The following is a 22,094-nucleotide window of genomic DNA, read 5'->3' as shown; positions in this document are numbered from 1 at the left end:
AGTGAGTCGTGGGGGTGGAGAGGAGTTAGGCTAACCCTTTGTGGACAGTCTGTGCCTTCTGCAGTGTATCTGCTGTCATGGACAGGTGCAGGTCCCAGTTCTGACCAAGGGGCTCAAGCACAGTTGGACCACAGCATCGGTAGTATTTGAGTTGAAAGGGACCTAAAAAGGTCATCTAATCCAACCTCCCTAAAGTAAGTAGGGACATCTCCAGTTAGATCAGGTTGCTCAGAGTATCATCAAGCTTGACCTTGAATATCTCCAGGGATGAGTCCTCCACCACCTCCTTGAGCAACTTATTCCAGTGTACACCACCCCCATAGTAAAGATCTTCCTAATGCCAAATCTAAGCCTACCTTGCTCTGGTTTAAAACCATTGCCCCTTGTGCTATCACTACAAGCCCTTGTAAATAGTGCCTCTCAATCTTTCTCACAGGGCCCCTTCAGGTACTGAAAGGCTGCTGTAAGGTCTCCTCAGACCCCCAGGCTGAAGAACCTAAACTCTCTCAACCTGTCTTTGTAGCAGCAGTGTTCAAGTCCTCTGGTCATTTTTGTGACCTTCCTCTGGACCCATTCCATCAGCTCCATGTCCTTCTTGCATGACATTGGAAGTGCTATGTTTGTGAGCTCTTCCCCTCACCTTTCTCACCACTGAGCCCTGATTAATTCAGTGAAGACCAGCCCCCAGTGTGCATTAAGAGACACTGAAAGCTGGTTTTGACTTCTGGAAGCTGCTACTACCTTCTAGAGCTAGCTGTGGCCAATGAGGTCAGGACAGCCATGGCACCACTTCTTATCAGAGCCTGGGGTACAATGGGGCAGCCACTTTTGGGAGAAGCTGTTCTCTCTGGAGGTGCATATGCTGAGAATGAAACAAAGCAGAGACTTATGAGGCTGGTGGGTGCTGTTGTGAAGCATTCAGTGCTAGAAGAAATTTGCTATCAAGGGTTTTGTTAGTCAGGGGAATTCTCCCTGGGTTGGAAAGCTGACTCACGGAGAGCTCGGTGCCAATGCGGCAGAATGAGGATTACCTGTGTGAGCAGACTTTGTTCCCCATTTCCTACCAGCTTTAAGCAGAAAACACTAAGAGCAACCTATCCAGCCTGCTGCTATCTGAAGCCATCACTTGGTCATCCATCACTGCTCTGCTTCCTCCATTTTTTTTCCCTTCCTTATTGGATGATTTGCACACAGAGCGTCTAAGTCAGCTTTTCAAGCACTTGTGATAGGAGCACTTGTGCACTTGGATATGGACACACAGGCTTCTGACACTTCAGTGAATATCACCACATCTATTCCCTTTATACTACAAAGAGAAGAGACTAAAAGTGTCATTAAAGACACTCTGTGGGGTTTCTGAGTCTGAACACCTGCCAATGCTTTTCTCTCATTCTCACGTGCATTCCACACGCTGCACTGTACAGCAAACAGAGGCAGTTTTCACAGGAGAAATTGTTTCTATACTGTCTCAAGGAGCTGCTGCTCTGTGTTTGCAAGAGATGGCCTACATGTCCTGCAGTCTTGGTTACATTCCCTAGGCTGCCCAGTGAAGTGGTGGAGTCAACATCCCCAGAGGTGTCTAAAGAACAGGAAGACATGACACTCTGGGACGTGGTTTAGTGAGCATGGTGATGTTATGTTGGCAGTTGGACTTGATGAATCTTAGAGGTCTTTTCCAGCCTTGGTGATTCTATGACTATCCTTTCATTCTTTGCAAACTGAACTTCACCCAATGCTCCTGCAACTGCCTGCAAGCTCCTGGGGCCTGACTCCACCGCTGCAGAAGTCACTGGGAGTACTGGGTTTTGGGACAGAGCCATTTGCAGTGGCATTGGTCCCAGGTGATCTGAACCTACACAGAGGTGCTGGAATACTAAGCTTAGCAGATGCAGATTCCTACAAGTGTCTTGTGCTTCCTCTGTGCCCCGTGGCAAGCCTTTCAGACTGAAATTTTAAACAGGAGTGCTTAATTTAGGCAATGAATCATCCATGGCTCAGCACCCAGGCAAGTATCTAATTTTCAGACAGGCCTACTTTTGCTTTGGAGCATTTTTTCTGACAAACAAGGTGCAAAATCTGGCCCATTCAGACTTAGGAAAGTGAGGGAAATCATTAATATCCATTGTTGACTAGGCACAGTGCAAGCCTCCCAGCACTGCTTCCCGCCATCACCTTCCTTGTGACCTGTGCTCCCTGGCTGCTCTCCTGTGCTAAGTCTTGTCATTAGCTGAGTGTGGCTTCTGTGCCAAATCCACACAGTGGCCTTGTGACAAATGAGCATCCTGTGGAACCTAAGCGGGAAGCGCTGAAGGAATCTCACTGCAACCACAAATGGTGTCAGCTCAAGAGATGCAGGCCCAGCTCTTCCACCCCCTCCTTGTGCCTGACCCCTCTTTGTCATATGAGCTGAAAACAAACAAACAGCCCTTGAAAAAGCTAAAGAAACCTGAAAAATCTAAGAATTAGTTTCCTCTTCACATGGTGTCCTTGGTGTCCTGCACCAGCCTCAGCAGCTGCCCAAGACCTGCGCACAGGCTCACAGGATGTTAGGGGTTGGAAGAGCAGGACCACGCAATCTAGCACAGAACACATCCAGACAGGCTTTGAAAGTCTCCAGAGAAGAGACTCCACAACCTCTCTGGGGAGCCTGTGCCAGTGCTCTGGGACCCTTACAGTAAAGAAGTTCCCCCTTGTGTTGAGGTGGAACCTCTTGTGCCACAACTTACACCCATTGCTCCTTGTCCTGCACAACTGAGCTGCTCCTACCAGAACAACATTTCACAGGCATCCAACATTGATGGCCTTCAAGATTTTTGAGTGTGCTTTAATCTGTGAGTTGGCATAGTTGGGTTGATGGTGATTTTGCTCAGAGTCCCCAGGTCTGGCCCATACTGGGACATCTTTGTGGGGGTGTTTAGGAAGTTACCACTTCCAAAGCAAAAAGCAAGGTAGAGCTGGTATGGCCATGCTTCCTGGCCACCTGCCTCTGTGTTGCTGACAGCGTCACTAAGGTAGCTGGGAAATGCTCTCATCACCCTTCTTGCTAACTCAGAGGGTAGAATCACAAAATCAGCCAGGCTGGAAGAGACCTCCAAGGTCATCCAGTCCAACCTAGCACCCAACCCTATCCAGTCAACTAGACCATGGCACTAAATGACTCATCCAGGCTTTTCTTGAACACCTCCAGACACGGCAACTCCACCACCTCCCTGGGCAGCCCATTCCAATGCCAATCACTCTCTCTATGAAGAGCTTCCTCCCAAAAGGAGGATAGTAAGCAGCAGAGAACAAGAGCATAGAAACACTAAGGTTGGAAAAGGTCTCTAAGAGGATGGAGTCCGTCTGAGCATGACTCATGATGAGAGCAGGCTTAGTGTGACACTGTGGCTTTGTCCAAAAAGACTACGTGCTAACCTACCCAGGGACCTTACCGCAGCCTTAGACCTCTGCCGCGTCTCTGTTCCCAGTGAAGCCTCTCGGACTCTCCCGTCTCTGGAATCCATCCAGAAGGTGTTTGAGCAGCAGCTGCACCCTGGTATCCATCAGCGCTCACAAGTAAGTTGTCTGGAAGGTGGGCAAAGGAGAAGCGAGAGGAGCGTGGGCGGCTGTCAGCACAGCGAGGAGGGAAGGGTTCTGGCTGCGCAACATTCCAGTGGGATTCAGCTGATCAGTTCCCACTTCTGTTATCTCTAGCCTCTTTCTGGCTGCAGTGCAGAGGGCACACAGTGAGTTGTATCCCATAGTCTCCTCTGCTTGTTCCCCCTTCCTGCCCCAGAGGAAAGTGCAGGGAACTTCATCTCCACTCTACCTTCATCTGTGGGCTAGGACTGCACATCTCTCCGTTATCTTCATGTCAGGATGTTTCACTGCCAAAGCCTTCCTACTTCCCACCCACTTAAGTCCTATGACCTCCCTCTTCCAGAAAACCAAAAGTCCAGGGCTCCTGTTTGCTGAGCCCCAGCGCAGGTTGAGTCCCTTGCACACTCAGCTGCCTGCAACCTACCGACAGAGCTTGCGAGTTTGTCCTTCCACCCTCTGACACCTCTGCATGTTCAGCCAACCTGTGCACTTGTGCTGCCCATTGTGGATGAGAGTGGCAGAGACACAAGTGCTGCTCCTTGCCAGCTGTGCAAGCTGCTCCTGGGGTGAGACTGCTGCGCTGTCAGGCCACACTCTCTGGGTTTGGTATTTATGCATTTGTCTCTTTCTTTTTGTTCCTATGTTGTGGTTACCAGATGCTGGGTGAAGCTAGTCCAGTCAATATTGTACTGAAACTCAATCAGCTGGTTTCTTTGCTGTCCTCCATTGAAGAAAAGGTACACTTCTCAAGCTATTTTATAGCACCTTCTTGTCATCTTTCACCTCTAGTTATGTTGCTGCTTCTTCATCATGAATGCAGTAAAAAACTTCATCCTCTGCTACAGTAAAATTTCTCTTCTCTGATGTAATTTTTCTCAGCACAGTGCAGAAATCACCAAACCAATTTGGCACACATAAATTCTTTTACAGGTGAAAACACTCTTGATTGAAGGCCCTGATTCAACACACCGGCGCTCCCTTATCCCCCCCGTCACGTTCGAGGTAAATGTACTTCTTTACCGAGGCTGATCAGAATGTGGAAGGGCAGGAAAGCAGGCTTGGGGCAAGGGCTCAGTGCTGGCAGCTTTGCTGCGCTGCCACAGAGAGAGCAGCTCTTCCCGGGTGCTGGGTAGCACCATGCAAATGCTTGAGAGATATCTAGGGAGATTGGTGGGACAATGAAATGTGTCCACAAGCTCAGCAAGTGTGGCATTTCTAATGCATCTGCCTGATCTGGAGAGGCTCCAAGGAAGTGCCACAGAGATGCTGAAGGGACAAGAATATCTCTTTTATGAGGAGAGGTTGAGAGATCTGGGACTCTTCGTCCTGGAGAGGGGCAGGCTGGGAGGAGATCTTCTCAATGCTAGAGGGTGGAGGTCATGAGGATGGGGCTGGGCTATTTTCAGTGGTGCTCAGTGATGGGGCAAGAAACAGTGGGTACAAACTGAAACACAGGAGGTTTCGCTTGAACTTAAGGAAAAACTTCTTTGCTATGAGGGTGTTGGGAGCCCAGCCACTATGGGAGTGGGCTGCCTAGAGAGGTTGTGGAGTTTCCTTCTCTGGAGACTTCCCAAACCCATCTGGATGCATTCCTCTGCAACCTGATGCAGGAATACCTGTGTAACGGGAGAGTTAGCCTAGGTGTTCTCCAGGGGTCGCTTCCAACCGCTACCATTCTATGATTTGCTTATCTCTATTTTCCAACAGGTGAAAGCTGACTCCTTAGGGATTTTCTCAAAAATACATCTCAAGGTGGATGTGGAAATGGGAAAACTCATTATCAAGAGGGCTAAAGATGGTCCAGAAGACAAATTTTATACCCACAAGAAAAGTAAGATGCTGACCAATGCTGGACTAGACTCGCAGTTCCTTGGGTGATGGGGAGAGGTTTCTTCTGGCCACAGAGGGCAAAGTTTAGCCCCGGGTGCAGATACCTCTGCTAGGTCCTGGCTGTTGTGCAAGGCTCCAGTCAGTCTAGACTGCCTGTCCCCAGAGCCATCTGCGGGGATCCAGGAGTCAATACTGAGGCTACCAACTTTCACAGACTGTTCTAGACCTGACCTCCTGGTCTGAGTGAAGATAGTGGGATAGAAGACTGCATGGGGGTGGGTTTTGACAGAAGATTCCCTGTAGAGAGGGTTGCAATTTTCTCCTGGAAAGCAATGCCACTTGGAAAAAACCACCACCATTCTGCAGAAGCATCCTGACTGCAGGGATGGTTTGCCATGGCAAAAAGCCAGATACTCAGTTTGGGTCACATTTTTCAGTGAATGTTCCCTTGATTCTTTTCTTTGTTTTGGGTTTGCATGTAAATCAGTATCTCTAATGATGAGCAATGCCAATTTAATCTCTGAAGGCTCCACTCAAACAACTTCCCCTTTTTTTCCTGTACATCTCTGGACAGACAGCTCACTGAGATTGAGGAAAACAGGGTAAGATTTATCAGAGTAGATGATGCCCTTGGACTCCCTGCTGCTAGCAAAGCAACCTGTGACAGTGATTGAAAAGATTAGCTTTTGTGTATAGCTTTCTCCACCCACTGTCCATAGTTACTTAGCTGCTATTTCAGGTGGGGAGGAATCACCTTTACCATCATCTGAGGTTCTACCTCTTCTTTCACAGATGGGGAAGGAATATATCTAGGCTGGCTCAGGATACAGAGAGATTGCCTGCAGGAAGCCAGGACTGCAGGGCTTGCTATGGACAAGAGTTCCAGGCAGAATGTGTTTTGGGTGCCCTCTTCATTTCAGAGTCCAAATCGGTTCTTGTAGGGAACAGGGTTTAAGTAATCTTAATCTGGAGTTATGCAGGACAAAGTGAGCCTCGTACATGAAAGACCATGTAAGTGCTGAGCCTGTGAGCAGGATCCTGTTAGCCTTGGTGGGATTCTAGTTTCAGTGACTGCAGCTCATGACACTCAGCCTTTGTTTAGTCTTGCAGCTTATCAAGTCCCAGAAGGTCCCTAACAAACTGGTGATTGTGCTGGAGACAGAGAAAGAAAAAACACAGCGAAAGGAATATGTGTTTTCTGATTCCAAGGTACGTGCACAACATTTCCTTCCTGCCAGCCTGGAACTGGTACCTGGGTGGGAATGGTGCAAGGGGCACTCCTTGGCAGAAAGGGACTGCTGAAAGATGGTGGTTCCAAGGAACATGCACAACATTTCCTTCCTGCCAGCCTGGACCTGGTACCTGGGTAGGAATGGTGCAAGGGGCGCTTCTTGGCAGAAAGATGGTGGTTGGCTTTACAAAATGAAATGCCTTCTCTGTTTTGGAAACATCCATTAAATGAAGAGCTGTACTGTGCAAAGGGAGATACTGGAGAGTGCAACCATATCTTGGTGCTCCCAACACGGCAGGAGAACAGTGTCAGCAAGCAGTGAGAAGAGGCAACGAGTCATGCCAGGGCAGCTTCAAAAAGGTTCACGTTGACAACGAGGAGGGAAGTGCAGGCTTTCTTCTGCTGTGCACAAGCTAAGTGCCTGAGCACCAGAGGAAAGAGAGCCTCTCTGGCGGTTTTAGGATAGAGCAGAGCTAATCTGCCCTTCGAGTGTGCTGGGGATTTTTGGAATTTCCTGGTTCAGCTAGTTTTTCAAGAGGTGGTGGAGGAGTTAAGCATCTCATTAATTGTCTCTGCTCCTCCCTGTCTAGAAGAGAGAAGGCTTCTGCCAACTTCTACAGCAGATGAAGAATAAACACTCTGAACAACCAGAGCCTGATATGATCACCATCTTCATTGGCACCTGGAATATGGGTACGGGCTCTCTTCTGACATGGATGTTTCTTCAGACACTGGTGTCTTGGAAATGAATATTAATTATGAATATTAGTGTCTGTATGAATACTACTCTTTATTATTAATATTTAAAAGTGAGGGAAATTCCCTGAGGTTCTTTGGATTTTCGGTCAGCAGGAAGCAAGTGCACAGAATGAAACAGTTTAAACAACCAGAACTTGGAAAATAGCAAGGTGAAAACAGGACAAATTCTATCTGGAGTCTTAGCATTGATTCTAGCATAGGTACTCATGATGCTTTTTGGTCCCTGAGTAAGCCTCCTGGATCAAAAATGCTTTCAAACTCATGATAATGATGCCAGGGCAAAATACAAACTACTCCAAGCAGAGGAAGGAGATGCTGCTGAGCTGCTAGTGCCAGCTGCATGCACCTGGCCACCTTGATTCCTGGTTAACCAGCCACGAATGGCAGAAAGGCAGAGAGGCTCAGTGTAGAAAAGCTGGATGCAGAAAGGTGGTTTCTAAATCACTCCCTGTAGTGGAAATTAATAATCTTTATGAATGATGACTATTAATTTCTGTATGAATCTTACTTTTTATTATTAATATTAAAAAACAGGGGACGTTCCCTGAGATTCCTTGGATTTTCTGTCAACAGGAAGCAATTGCACAGGATTAAACAGTTTAAGCAATCAGAACTTGGAAAAAGGCAACGTGAAAACAGGAAAAATTCTAACTGGAGTCTTAGCATTGATTCCAGCACAGGTATTCACAATGCTTTTTGGTCCCTGAGTAAGTCTCCTGGATCAAAACTGCTTTCAAACTCGCGATAATGATCCCGGGGTAAAACACAAACTACTGCAGGCTGCCTTGATTCCAGGTTAACCAGCCACGACTGGCAGAAAGGCAGAGAGGCTCAGTGTAGAAAGGCTGGATGCAGAAAGGTGCACCCCCTTTAAACACTGCAGTTTGAAAATCAAACTGGCCAACAGGCACTAGCACCATGGTTCTGGCCAATGCATTCAAAGCTTCGTGCCTCGTTTGGCCATGCAGGCAGCATAAGACACCTGACACGTGGTGCTAAGTCCTTAGCCCCCAAGGCTTTGCTCATCTGACTCAACTTCTTGGGATTCCCCACAACAGGAGGAGGAGAGCAAGGGCTAAACCAGCCAGGCAGAATTTATGCCCCACCAGGACGACTTGGTAACTTGCCAAAATATGTGCTCAGCTGCCATGATGAGGCTCTGTGATGGTTTGGGGGTTACCCCGCCCCTCCCACTGTTTGTCTGGGAGAGGAGCTGATCTCTAAGCTTGTTCTTGCAGGTACATTTGATACTATTCATGGTTCCAGGACCATAAAGTTGGCCCTGATGGGATTCCTGCACTGACAGGGAATTCTGGCTGGCACAAAGCTGGTACAGCAGTGTATGCTGCCCTCCACCTTGCAGAAAGCATAGGAGCAACCCCCAAAACTGCCTATTAGCTACTTCTGAACCTAACTAGCAACTGTCTGTGCTCAGCCTAGGAATAGAGCAGAGTTTCTGTGATATTGAAAGAAGGGGGCAGGGTGTAGTTGAGGCATCTAACTTATTTTTCCTGGTCTGGGGGAAAAGCCAGGATTGACTGTTGTGAGCTGAGCATATTCACAGAGTACAGCAAAAGCAGTGGCAGGCCTGAATTACAGGAGTACCCTTTCCACTTGGCTAGCCTTGACACAAGAGAGGCCTGGACCTGCTGCAAAGATGGTAAGAGGGCTGGAGCAACTCTCCTATGAAGACAGGCTGAAAGAAGTGGAGCTTTTCAGCCTGCAGAGAAGGCTCGGGAGAACTTACAGCTACTGTTCAATATCTGAAGGGGACCTATAGGAAGGCTGAGGAAGAATAAAAGGGCTTGTAGTGATAGGACAAGGGGCAGTGGTTTGAAACTGGAGCAGGGCAGATTTAGGCTGGACATCAGAGGGAAGTTCTCCATGATGAGAGTAGTAAAATACCACAACAGGCTGCCCAGGGATGTGGTTGAGGGCCTGTCCCTGGAGACATTCAAGATCAGACTTGATGTGGCCCTGAGCAGCCTGATCTATTTGGAGATGATGACCTTTAGAGGATGCCTTCCAACCTGATGAAATCTGTGCATCTGTAAAAAGATGGCCAAAGCAGAGTCACTCCCTCAGTGAGTGAGGTGGGGTTAACATCTTTGTCATCTTAGCATAGTGTGCACTAGCTTATTTGAAGCTGATCTGGGACAGAGTGAAGATGAAGCTTATTTACTTCTGTCCTCCTGGGTTGTCTGTGTCCTGGGTCTCACAGAACATACTCTGACTTACTGTGGTGTTTGATTTGTTGATAAAAGGTGCTGCACCTCCACCAAAGAAGATCACCTCCTGGTTTCTCTCCAAGGGGCAGGGGAAGACCCGTGATGACACCGCTGACTACATTCCTCATGACATCTACGTGATTGGCACACAAGAGGATCCCCAAGGGGAGAAGGAATGGCTGGAGATTCTGAGGCAATCCCTGCAGGAGATCACCAGTATCAGCTTCAAAGTGGTGAGGAGCTACTGCAGCTATTGTACATAACTGGGGCATATGAGCAGAGAACATGTTGTGCAAATAAACGGGATGTGGAAGAAGTGGCATCTTGCCTACACCTCCTCCACTTCCCTCCCTTTATTGTCATTGCATTTGGATAAGAGAGATTGAACTGTACCTCTGTAGACTCTATAAGGTCCTCTCCTGAAAGTGGCTAGATAGGTGGCATATGGCTATGGACAGTGACCCCCAGCACTGCCAAGGCAGGGGCCCCACAATGAAGCTCCTCTGCCTGGGAGGAGGAACATGCCAAGCACCCAAGTTGTGATGGTGATATTTTGACCTTCCTGAAGGAGAAGACCATAAAGCTTTCTGAGCAGCTACAGCCCTGGGTGATTGTGCTTTCACAACAGGAGGTAGCAGCACAATGGTAAAAGAAACTGAACCTTATTAAGACCAGCTTCGAACATTCCTGAGTTTCAGTGATGTCAAAATGTCTATCTGGAAGGCCACAGGAGAGCAGGACTAATGACTTTCACGGTGACTAGAAAACAGCACTAGGAAATGGCGAGGTCCCTCCCCTCACCTTTGATTAGAATGACTGAAAGCACATCCTGAGCACAGGAAGACAATTTGCGTAGGAGAAAGTACTACAGAAGCAGTCAGGAAGGCTGTAGCTACACCACAGATCTGCAGGTATGCACAGAAATATAAACCTCTAACCTTCTCATCCTTGCAGATAGCAATCCATACCCTCTGGAACATCAGGATTGTTGTACTGGCCAAGCCAGAACATGAGAACCGCATCAGCCACATCTGCACAGACAACGTGAAGACAGGCATCGCAAACACACTGGGTGAGAAACAGAGCTGGTCTTGTCCAAAGAGCCATAGAATCATAGAACCAACCAGGTTGGAAGAGACATCCAAGATCATCCAGCCCAACCTAGCACCCAGACCTATCCAGTCAACTAGACCATGGCACTAAGTGCCTTATTCACTCGTTTCTTGAACACCTGCCCCTGTACTCTGCACTGGTTAGACCACACCTTGAGTACTGTGTTCAGTTCTGGGCCCCCCAGTTTAGGAGGGACATTGAGATGCTTGAGCGTGTCCAGAGAAGGGCAATGAGGCTGGTGAGAGGCCTTGAGCACAGCCCTATGAGGAGAGGCTGAGGGAGCTGGGATTGTTTAGTCTGGAGAAGAGGAGGCTCAGGGGTGACCTTATTGCTGTCTACAACTACCTGAGGGGTGGTTGTGGCCAGGAGGAGGTTGCTCTCTTCTCTCAGGTGGCCAGGACCAGAACGAGAGGACACAGCCTCAAGCTGCGCCAGGGGAAATTTAGGCTGGAGGTGAGGAGAAAGTTCTTCACTGAGAGAGTCATTGGACACTGGAATGGGCTGCCCGGGGAGGTGGTGGAGTCGCCGTCCCTGGAGCTGTTCAAGGCAGGACTGGACGTGGCACTTGGTGCCATGGTCTGGCCTTGAGCTCTGTGGTAAAGGGTTGGACTTGATGATCTATGAGGTCTCTTCCAACTTTGGTGATACTGTGATACCTCCAGGAACAGCGACTCCACCACCTCCCTGGGCAGCCCATTCCAATGCCAATCACTCTCTCTGACAAGAACTTCCTCCTAACATCCAGCCTAGACCTCTCCTGGCACAACTTAAGACTGTATCCTCTCATTCTGTTGCTGCTTGCCTGAGAGAAGAGACTGAGATCTGCCCAGTCTGTGTCAATATTGTCCTTGAAATGGAGCAGCTCTTTCTCCACCAGACTCCTATGAGCATGTTTATATGAGTGGCACTGATTATACCTCACCCTGTAAAAGAGGAAATCTAATTGCATGTCTAATTAGCACATATCTGTATATATCTGTGTATATATATATATGGTGAGAGCCTGCAATGGGTTGCCCAGGGAGGTGGTTGAGGCCCCATCCCTGGAGGTGTTTAAGGCCAGGCTGGATGAGGCTGTGGGCAGCCTGATCTAGGGTAGGGTGTCCCTGCCTGTGTCAGGGGGTTTGGAACTAGATGATCCTTGTGGTCTCTTCCAACCCTGACTGATTCTGTGATTCTATGATTCTATGCAATATATTCCCAGCAAACACCTTTGGCTGGCTATTGGGTTGGTCTTTCTTGGGTTTCACAAGGAAACTGCACTCCTTCCTCTTCAACTCATTTTTTTCCCAGCATCCTTAGAAATTTCATTACCACAATCTGTGCTGTATGTACTAAATCTTTCTCTGCTAATTAAGCCAACTTGTGTCTCTTCTCCATCCTCCACTTTACTAAAGACGTGTGAGGTGCTTTGTTATCTTTGCTAGACTCAGCCTGGAGGTGGACTGATTTCCTGACATCTTTGGATTCTCTTTTTCCAGGTAATAAAGGAGCTGTGGGAGTGTCATTCATGTTTAATGGAACTTCCTTTGGGTTTGTTAACAGCCATTTGACTTCAGGAAGTGAAAAGAAACACAGGTAAGATGCATTCTCCCTTCCCAAAAATCAAATCTGTCTGGCAGACACTCATAAGCTGATCTTCCTGACCCTAACACATTGTCAAACGTTTCCAGAGGGCACAAACTGTGCTAAAGATGCTGGTTGAAACCACCACCATTTAAACGAGGGGATTCTAACCATCAGGAAAACTTCTTTATGTTGAGGGTGGTGGAGCACTGGAACAGGCTGCCTGGAGTGGTTTTGGAGTCACCATCTCTTGAATCATTCAAAGCCCAGCTTGACACTGTCCTGTGTAACCTGCAGTAGGTAAACCTGCTCTGGTGGAGAGTTGGACCAGATGATCTCTGGGGCACCCTTCCATTCCATTCCAGCCCCTGTCACTCTGTGAGTCTACTCTATGGCCATAAAACGTGGGTGCTGCTGAAAGGGACAGCAAAATCACCTCTGAGTTGAGTGTTTGTGTGACCTGCCATGGAAGCTCAGTACATGAAGAAACCAGTTCCCTGATCTACAGTGTTCTGGGGAGACGTGGGCAGGCTTTTCCCATCCCAGAACAACATGCTGAAGGGGACTGTCTGCCTCCTTACTGCAGGCAGTGCTGGGAGCACAGGAGCTGTGGTGCACCCTGGGGCACAGCTGAGAAAGATCCTGCCAGGCAGAGCATGCTGGCACTAACATCAAGAGGGTGTGTGGCACAGAAATATCTCCAAGGTGGCTAATTCTCTGTACTCAGCTGTGAAATGAGTTTCCACAGTCTAAGCAGGTTCTAGAAGGACTAGAGGGCAAATATCCTGACGCTGGTGGGAGTTCTGTGCCTATGCTGGGAGGAGCTGGAGCAGCTGGAAGGAGTGGTTTTGAAAGCAAAGATGGCTTGAAATGAATCATAGCATCATTAAGGTCTGAAAAGACCGCCAAGATCATCAAATGCAACCATCAAAGAGATTAGCTTTGCCATCTTTCCCAGTCTAGAACCCAGAAAGCAAACGGTGTGGGATTTCTGCACAGGGCCTGTGCCACTGGTGGAGGGTAGCTTCCATGGAAGGGTTCCCCAGGGCCTGAGATAGCTGTCAAAATCTAGCTCAGTGTTTGCTGCTGCTAACTGAAGGCAACAATCTACTGCTAGCTTTCTAGGACATGCAGCTCAGAAAAGCATAGCCCCAGGAGGCAACGAAAGTGGCTTTAGGACAGCTTTCAAGTCACATGGAAGTAGTCTGACAGCCAAGGTAGAGCAGCCTGCAGCTGCTGAAAATGCCACCGCCTCTTCCTCCTCCTCCTCCTCAGAGCAGGCTGTCCTTCTGCCCCAGATGCCCAGGCCACCCGCAGTACCAGCTGCGGCTCCAGAGCTGCGCTGCCTTAGCGGCTGCACGAAGCAGCGCAGCTCTCCAGGAGGCACTGAGCACGTTACCTGGGCGCCCCTGCTGAGGTGCAGTGAGGCAGCGGTGGCAGGTCCCCAACTTCTCATCTGGTGTTCTCTAGATCCTGAGCCAGATGGGTTCCTGCTCGCTGACGCCGCAGTCGCTGCCAGCCCCGGCGCCCAGAAGCTGCGCAGTAATTTGGTTTGTCAGGCAGCTGTTTCTTGTCTCGACAGACGCAACCAGAACTACATGAACATCCTGCGCTTCCTGACGCTGGGAGATAAGAAACTCAGTCCGTTCAACATCACTCATCGCTTTACTCATCTCTTCTGGCTGGGAGACTTGAACTACCGCGTGGAGCAGCCCCCGTCGGTGAGGAGCTCGGCGTGAACTCCTGGAGAGACAAAACACTGTCCTGCTATACAAGTGTTGGCTTTTTGTAATCTAGGGCAACGGGGCAAAAAGCAAGGAGGCAGAAGGTATCCTCAAGGCACAAGGGTGGCAGCAGTTGAGGGAGAGTAGGAAAGCCCCCTTTGCCCTCTCCAAGGATTAAAAGACCCAGGAATGCAGTCTGGCACACGTGCTGCTCCAGGCGGTATTGCTTCCCCAAACCTCCCTGCTCTCTTTCCTACTGTGAGCGAGCATCTGTCCCTGAACAGCTTGATGCAGAGATTGCCTTTCTGCTCTCTTTGGTTAGTTTTTTAATGGCTCGGAATAGGCTATCAGAAATGCAGGATAGATTGGAGTGTGAGAGAGTAGACCTGGTGTTGATGTGCATCGGTTGTGTGCATGCTCCTGTAGCGGATGTGTGGGCATTTTGATGCTTGTTTCAACAGACAAACATTCAGCCACGGAGCAAAGTCTGGGACCTTTGAGGGAAGGGAAAGGTGGGGGAGTAGTGGAGGTAGGGCTCTGCGAAACAGTTCAGAAGCACTTGCCACTTCCCCAGTGAAGGGAAGATTTATATGAAGGTTTTGCATCATCTGCAGCTCTGCTGTTTCCCTGTTGGCAGGAAGCAGAGAATATTATCCAGAAGATCAGGCAGCAGCAGTATCCGGAGCTGCTGGCTTTTGACCAACTTCTCATCGAGAGAAAGGACCAAAAGGTGTTTCTGCACTTCGGTGAGACTCTGAATTTGTTGGCAGGTTCCTTTCCCATTTCCAGTAACTTCCTCTGCCAGGCGTGATGTGGGTCAGGGTGCACAGAGCAGTGGGTGCCTTCCCCACATGGGGTTCTCAATGGGCCAAAGTGTAACAGAGCTCTCTCCCTGTTTTAGAGGAAGAAGAGATTACTTTCGCTCCAACCTACCGTTTTGAAAGAGGGACCCGGGAGAAGTATGCTTACACCAAGCAAAAAGCTACAGGGGTAGGTGAAAACTGATTTCCCCTCAGAAGTATGTGGCAGAACAGGGAAAGTAGCATCCACAGTAAAAAATTACCTAAACCAATCTCTGCATCTTCTGGCCTTGTAGTGTTTTGGATGGAATCAATCTAAGCAAAAACACTTGAAACAAATAGATGGTTCTTGGGCAAGTGCAGTTCCCTTTCTTTTGTGAGCTAATCCTTTCTCTTCTTCTTGATACGACTTCTCCTTTGGTTTGCAGATGAAGTACAATTTGCCATCCTGGTGTGATCGAGTGCTCTGGAAATCATACCCCATGGTGCATGTTGTGTGTCAGTCCTATGGTGGGTAGATAACAGATTGTAGATAGCAAAGCAATCAGGCTGAAACGGAAATGATTCAGAGCAGAGTCTGTAGGATCTCCTTGCACTGCCAGGCACTCAGCATAGAGGGACCTGATGTTAAAGCAGGCAGAGTAGAGCCAAGTCTCTCTGCCTGTAACCTTACAAGGTTTGGAATTAACTGTTATTCTTTTTTATGCAGAATACCACTCAGACAGCTGCAGCTGTCCAGCTTTAGGCCATGCTGTAGAAGCACATGCAGTCACCACCAGGAGCCCTTTATTTGATGGTGCCAGCAGGGCAGACCCTGTGTACACAGACCAGTCTGCAGAGGCTGGAACTGCAAACATTTCTTCTATCAAATCATATTGCAGAAGAACTGTGTGGTACCCAAAGCCTGTTCCCTTTCTTGCTGGGAAGCATTACAATAATGCAGTGCAAGGAAGAGACCCACAAGACCCATTTAAAATCCAGACTTGGATACTAGTTCCTGAAATGTCATTGACTATATGTGGGACCAAGCATCTGAGTATGATGTTAATAATTTCCTGTGCATGGCATTGAGAAGAGGGCAGTAGAAGTCTCTTGGTGGATAAGGTGGACTGATCTGATTACAGAGCCGGTGATGGTGAAATGTGTGGTCATATAGGCACCTGGCATGTAGAAGCCTGGCATCTGCTTTTAGAAACTGTTTTGCTCAGTGGACTGATCTTGCTGGAACTCAGCATGTGCTTAGTTCAAGTTCTTGCTTGCTCATTCACTGTTAATCTTGAGCCATGAGTTGCTTAGTAGCATTGAAGCAGCACCAGTGTGTTCCTGTGTGATTTACTGCCACAGCAGAGCTTTCATTAGCTGTGCATGTTGCAGGGGCAACCAGAAACCCTGTAAATACTTCTTGTACAGGGGGAATCTAACACTGACACTGACTTGTGCCCATTAGCCAAGTCTTTGTGTAACTTGACAGGAGTTACACTCCTATAATGACATCAGATTCTGTAGAAACACCTTTGACTAGAGACAGTTACCACAGCGACAGCTCTGGGTTTTGCAAGATTACCTAATAATATTTCTATGGCAGCAATCTCTCAGAAGGGCAGAGATGCAGGGCAGTAACTATCCTCTTTTCTCACTGGCAGGTTGCACCACTGACATCATGACAAGTGACCACAGTCCTGTCTTTGCCACCTTTGAAGTGGGAGTTACCTCACAGTTTGTGTCAAAGAACGGTCAGTCAGGTTTACTGTCTTCACCTTTGGATACCAAATTCAGTGTGTTGTATATGTTAAAAGAAAAAGGTGATCTTATGAGACTCCACTCAAAAAAGGCCCTCCCTTTATACCCTACTAAAAATGCCATTCTTTTCCATTCCTCTTTCCTAGACTCCAAGTACACGGATTCCCAAGGGGAAATAGAGTTCCTGCACTGCTATGCTACTCTGAAGACCAAGTCTCAGACCAAGTTCTACATTGAGTTTCACTCTAGCTGCTTAGAAAGTATGGGTTTGCCCATCTTTATTCTTTCTTTCTGTCTCTTTCAGTTTCTCTCTGCCTTGCTTTGATCTAAATAGACAGCTGTGTGGATCACTTCTTCCAGTGAGAAAAAGGGATGCCTTAGAGATTGGTTGTAGTTTACAAGTCATCCTCTACTGCAATCCATGCTTAGACATGTAGCCTTTCAGTGCTTCTTCCATGTGGTTGGCAATCTGGTCATTTCTCTCTTGAAGAGAAGCAGGTGCTGTTCTTGCCTAGCAGACAGAAAATCTGTACTTAGCAAACATGATTGATAACATCTCTAATTGTGCCTGCAACAAATGATCACGTGCTTTCCAAATAAAAAGCTGCATTACACCCAAAACAAAATCTATCATAGAACCATGCAATCAGTAAGGCTGGAAAAGACCTCTTATGTCATCAAGTCCAACCATCAAACTAACACTACCACACCCACCAAACCATGTCCTGAAGTGCCACATCTACGTGTGTTTTGAACATCTCCATAGATGGTGACTCCACCACCTCCCTGGGCAGCCTACTACAATGCCTGACCACTCTTGCAGGGAAGATTTTTTTCCTAATATTCAACCTGAACCTCCCCTGGTGTAACTTGAGGCTATCTCTTCTTGTCCTATTGCTTGCTACTAGGGAGAAGAGACCAACCCTCACCTCATTCAAACCTTCTTTCAGGGAGCTGCAGAGAGCGAGAAGGTCTCCTTTCAGCCTCCTCTTCTCCAGACTAAACAAGCCCAGTTCTTTCAGCCACTCCTCACAAGACCTGGTTCCCAGTCCCTTCACCAGCCTCGTTACCCTTCTCTGGACCTGTTCCAGCACCTCAGTGTCTTTTTTGTTGTAGTGAGGGGCCCAGAACTGAACCCAGTACTCAAGGCGTGGCCTCACCAGTGCTGAGTACAGGGGCACAATCACTTCCCTACTCATGCTAGTCACACTATTCCATACAGGCCAGGATGCTGCTGGCCTTCTTGGCCACCTGACCACGCTGCTGGTTAATGTTCAGCCAGCTGTCCATGAACATTTCCAGGTCATTTTTTGCCAGGCAACTATCCCCCCACTCTGTCATAGAATCATAGAATCAACCAGGTTGGAAGAGATGTCCAAGAACATCCAGTCCAACCTAGCACCCAGCCCTATCCAATCAACCAGACCATGGCACTAAGTGCCTCATTCAGTCTTCAACACCTCCAGGCATGGCGACTCCACCTCCTCCCTGGGCAGCCCATTCTAATGCCAATCACTCTCTCTGGGAACAACTTCCTCCTAATACCCAGCCTAGACTCCCCCAGCACAACTTGAGACTGTGTCCCCTTGTTCTGTTGCTGGTTGCCTGCCTGGCAGAAGAGCCCAACCCCACCTGGCTACAGTCTCCCAAGCCTGTAGTGTTGCATGGGGCTACTGTGACCAAAGTGCAGGGATTTGAGTACCCTGGTAAAAAAGACGATATCAGGGATCACCTTCGAGTGATTGATTCTGTAAATGGCTATTTGTACCTAGCTGTGCTGCAGGGTTCACTCCTGTCCCTGTGCAGCAGGGCCAAGGCTGAGCTCTTTCTGTAATGTGAGCCCACAAGGCCTGGCTGTGGGTTTTAAGGCAGTCCCCCCCTCAGAGGAGTGCTGCCGAAAGCGGGGCAGCACGCCATGCCTTCCCTGTGCGCTGCAGCACATCATCCCATGTCACAGAGCGATGTCAAAGGCAGTGCCAGAAGAGATTCTTTTTTTCCTGGCCTGTATCAAAATTTGCATAAATTTCTATGGAAACAGTGTATTACCAATCCTAAATTAGAATTTCAAAAGTATGCTATCTTGAGTGGCGTAGGAAGAGCTGTCATGTTCTTATCCTCCAGCCCATGGCTGCAGGCAGCTTTCCAGTGCCAAGTTTAACTGTAAAATGAAGCCCTTTAACAATGCTGCAGGAAAATCACTTGTAAATTAACTGTGTAAACATTCACCCAAGGCTCAGACTTTAAGCTTCTTAACACTTTTTAAACCTGAGTCCAAGGTGGGAAATAATTGCAGGCCTTTTGGTGATCCAGCATCTGAAAAAGATTTGCAGGCAAGTTCTCGCTGTCTCTCTAATGCTGAATGCCTTTCTCGTCGCTTTGCAGGTTTTGTGAAGAGCCAGGAGGGAGAAAATGAGGATGGGAATGAAGGGGAGCTTGTGGTAAAGTTCCTTGATGCTCTTCCAAAGGTAAACTGGGACTATGTTTCCATATCCATATGGAAGAGAAGCTTTCCCCTTGCATCCCATAAGCAGTCATCGAATCAATCAGTCTGGCTTTAGATTCAGTTTGCTCTTGTGATTCCAAATGATTCCTTTGCTCCTTCTCCACTTTACATAGACATGGTTATAGAATCATAGAACCAATGAGGCTGGCTTCAGATTCAGTTTGCTCTTGTGATTCCAAATGATTCCTTTGCTCCTTCTCCACTTTACATAGACATAGTTATAGAGTCATGGAATCAATCAGGTTGGCTTTAGATTCAGTTTGCTCTTTTGATTACAAGTGATTCCTTTGCTCCTCATCCACTTTATGTAGACATGATTATAGAATCATGGAATCAACCAGGGTGGAAGAGACCTTCAAGATCATCCAGGCCAACCTAGCACCCAGCCCTAGCCAGTCAACCAGACCATGGCACTAAGTGCCTCATGCAGGCTTTTCTTGAACACCTGCAGACACGGCGACTCCACCACCTCCCTGGGCAGCCCATTCCAACGCCAATCACTCTCTCCACGAAGAATGTCCTCCTAACATCCAGCCTAGACCTTCCCCAGCACAACTTGAAACTGTCTTACATCTTTTCCTTATATAAATGATCCTTTCAGGAACATGATTGTGGTCATGTTCACACTCAAAAGGGACTGTAAGAATGCAGAGTGGGCTTAAGGTAAACAGAGTATGTTATAAGCAGGAAACAACTTTCTCGCCAGTATCCTTCCACCTGTATCAGGAATTTTGCTGGCCTGATTAGGTCACCCCAAAGTGTGACTTTTCTCACCATTTTAGTGAACAAATCTTTTAAGTAGGCTCTATTTTAGAAGTAGTGGTCTGTATGTCAGTGTGAAAGACAAGTCCTAACCTTGAGATCAGAGCTGTTCTCCTCTTCCTGCCATGGTGGGACTTGGAAGAACTATTGTAGTTCTTGGATTTGATAAAAATATGAATATCAGTACCCTTCTGAGTAGCCCAAATGAAGAACTGCTGGCTTTGGATAGTGCCTTACACTGAGAGGTTGGGTAAAGACCCTACAGTAAGTGATCCTCACAACAGCCAAACAGATTTCTGGGAACAGAGTGTAATCAGAGCTCAGATCACATTCTCCTAGAACAATTTTCAGTCCACACATTAAAAATCTGCAGTTCAGTCCAATGTGAGTGATTCGTTTGTTTCTGTCTGCTGTGCTAGAAGTGAGAGTGGAGACTCTGGAAGTGTGTAACCTTCTGCCACAGCTCTCCAAACATCTTTGAGCAGGCTGATCCCTAGGGTGACACCCAGCTGAGTTTTGCTCATTTGGGCTGAGCCACAGGAAGAACTGTGTCCACGTAGACCACCTGTTGTATTGACCCACATTAACTTGTTTTTGCAGCTGACTCCAATTATTTCAGATCCAGAATACCTACTGGATCAACATATCCTGATCAGCATTAAGTCATCAGACAGTGATGAATCTTATGGTAAGTGCTTAGCTCTAAAGTTCTGCATGAGTCAAATTCTACTTAGCTTTTTCCCAAACTGCTGAGGGAGTGGGAGAGAGCAGAAGTAACTCTTATAGACTGAACATCTATGATGCTCTGACTTCTGATTTAGAACTCCATACATTAAAAAAAAAATACATTGTGGGCAATATTTTGTGAAGCAATGGTGATTGGAGGAATATGAACTAGAAGCAACAGTCTGTGTGAGCTTCACCAGCCCTAAAAGAGCAGTGGCTTAAAATGAACGTAGTTGACAGGAATTAAATCAGGAGTCAGTCTGTTTAAATGGGTTTATTCAGAATATGCAAATCCTGTTTCACTTGCACGTACTTAATGTACTTCTCCTGGCTACAGAAAAGTCATCTGCAGTGCTGTTTGCTTCAAATTCTAAGCAGCCAGAGATTGCAGACCTTGCCCACAGAAGGCTCTTTGCTGAAATCCCATTAACTGAAATGACAGTCACAGGCTCATGTCTTCCTTACCAGGAATGGAAGCTCAGAATCCCGCAGTCACCTGCGGGTGTCTCCAGTGCCCAAATCCTTTGCATGTATGTGAAAAGGTGAAATGAATGCCTCAAATTTCTCAAAAGATATTGTGGTCCTTACTGTGATCCAAAGATGATTCTCTCCATAATCTCAGCCCTGTCAGCCCAGTGGTAGTAGATGACTGACAGGAGAAAGAGATTGCAGTGCTTTTTCACTCAGTCTCAGGCTCATTGTCACCTTGTCACCCTCTAGGAGAAGGCTGCATTGCCCTGCGAATAGAAGCAACAGAATCCTTAGTTCCTATTCACACTGTGTTGACACACCACGGTGAAAAAACAGGAGTCTTCCAAGGTGAAATCAAGTTACAAACTTCACAGGGAAAACAGAGGGAGAAACTGTACGGTAAGGAACAAGATCATCTCTGCAGTGCTCACTCCAGAGAATATCCATTTCAGAAGATTTCTGATAACTGTCAAGGAGTTGAAAATGATCCTTGCAGTGCCTTTAGTCCCAAAGAGGCAAGAGCTTTCGGTGCTGAGTGCGAGGAGATGTATCAGTAATTCTCCATCTACCTGACACAGCAATGGCATTGGGGCTTCTCTTTTTCCACTGTTCAAGGAAATTGAGCAGACTGAGAGAGCCCTCTGTCTGTCACTGACACTGGTTTTACCGAATGGTGATACCTCATTTCCACTTGCAGTAGCTGTATGACAAGGTGCCAAAGCTCTCTCTCCTCCAGTCACTCTGCAGACGGCATGGAAGGCTCTCAAGGAGCAGTTCCCCAGCTTTGCTTTGTTTCACCTCGATACCTGTTGTTCTCTTTCAGAGCCCCGTGACATTACTGTCATTGTTACACGTGGCTGTTCAGGAGATGGTGACCTACTTCAAGACACAGCCTTTTGCATATGTCAGCAAAACATGAGACATATTAGTGGGCAGCTGAAAACACAATAGCAACAACTACTTAAAACTGTCTCACTGACAGAGAGATGCCTTAACACAAGCAGTAACAAAGAGATCCTAGGGAATTGGCCTCTGAAGCTGCCACAGCCTCCTTATGTGCCT

The 22,094-nt window shown here is 47.6% G+C and overlaps 1 protein-coding gene across 2 annotated transcripts in view; it reads left to right on the top strand.

Moving 5' to 3' along the window:
- Positions 1 to 22,094, top strand: part of INPP5D (inositol polyphosphate-5-phosphatase D) — a 71,358-nt gene that overhangs the window by 42,255 nt on the left and 7,009 nt on the right. For both annotated transcript variants that reach the window (XM_064165301.1, XM_064165300.1), the window contains exons 6-23: positions 3,468 to 3,555; positions 4,236 to 4,316; positions 4,510 to 4,581; positions 5,287 to 5,410; positions 6,512 to 6,618; positions 7,231 to 7,333; positions 9,664 to 9,860; positions 10,582 to 10,699; positions 12,222 to 12,318; positions 13,889 to 14,027; positions 14,668 to 14,776; positions 14,932 to 15,020; positions 15,259 to 15,340; positions 16,474 to 16,563; positions 16,717 to 16,830; positions 18,953 to 19,035; positions 20,436 to 20,523; positions 21,282 to 21,431. In XM_064165301.1, coding sequence (XP_064021371.1) covers positions 3,468 to 3,555; positions 4,236 to 4,316; positions 4,510 to 4,581; positions 5,287 to 5,410; positions 6,512 to 6,618; positions 7,231 to 7,333; positions 9,664 to 9,860; positions 10,582 to 10,699; positions 12,222 to 12,318; positions 13,889 to 14,027; positions 14,668 to 14,776; positions 14,932 to 15,020; positions 15,259 to 15,340; positions 16,474 to 16,563; positions 16,717 to 16,830; positions 18,953 to 19,035; positions 20,436 to 20,523; positions 21,282 to 21,431 — 1,931 coding nt within the window. The remainder of the gene's footprint in view (positions 1 to 3,467; positions 3,556 to 4,235; positions 4,317 to 4,509; positions 4,582 to 5,286; positions 5,411 to 6,511; positions 6,619 to 7,230; positions 7,334 to 9,663; positions 9,861 to 10,581; positions 10,700 to 12,221; positions 12,319 to 13,888; positions 14,028 to 14,667; positions 14,777 to 14,931; positions 15,021 to 15,258; positions 15,341 to 16,473; positions 16,564 to 16,716; positions 16,831 to 18,952; positions 19,036 to 20,435; positions 20,524 to 21,281; positions 21,432 to 22,094) is intronic.

This window comes from Pogoniulus pusillus, chromosome 26 (assembly GCF_015220805.1).
Source record: "Pogoniulus pusillus isolate bPogPus1 chromosome 26, bPogPus1.pri, whole genome shotgun sequence".
Taxonomy (NCBI): Eukaryota; Metazoa; Chordata; class Aves; order Piciformes; family Lybiidae; genus Pogoniulus; species Pogoniulus pusillus.
The sequence above is the reverse complement of the archived record's forward strand: the minus strand, read 5'-3'. Positions and strand labels throughout refer to the sequence as shown.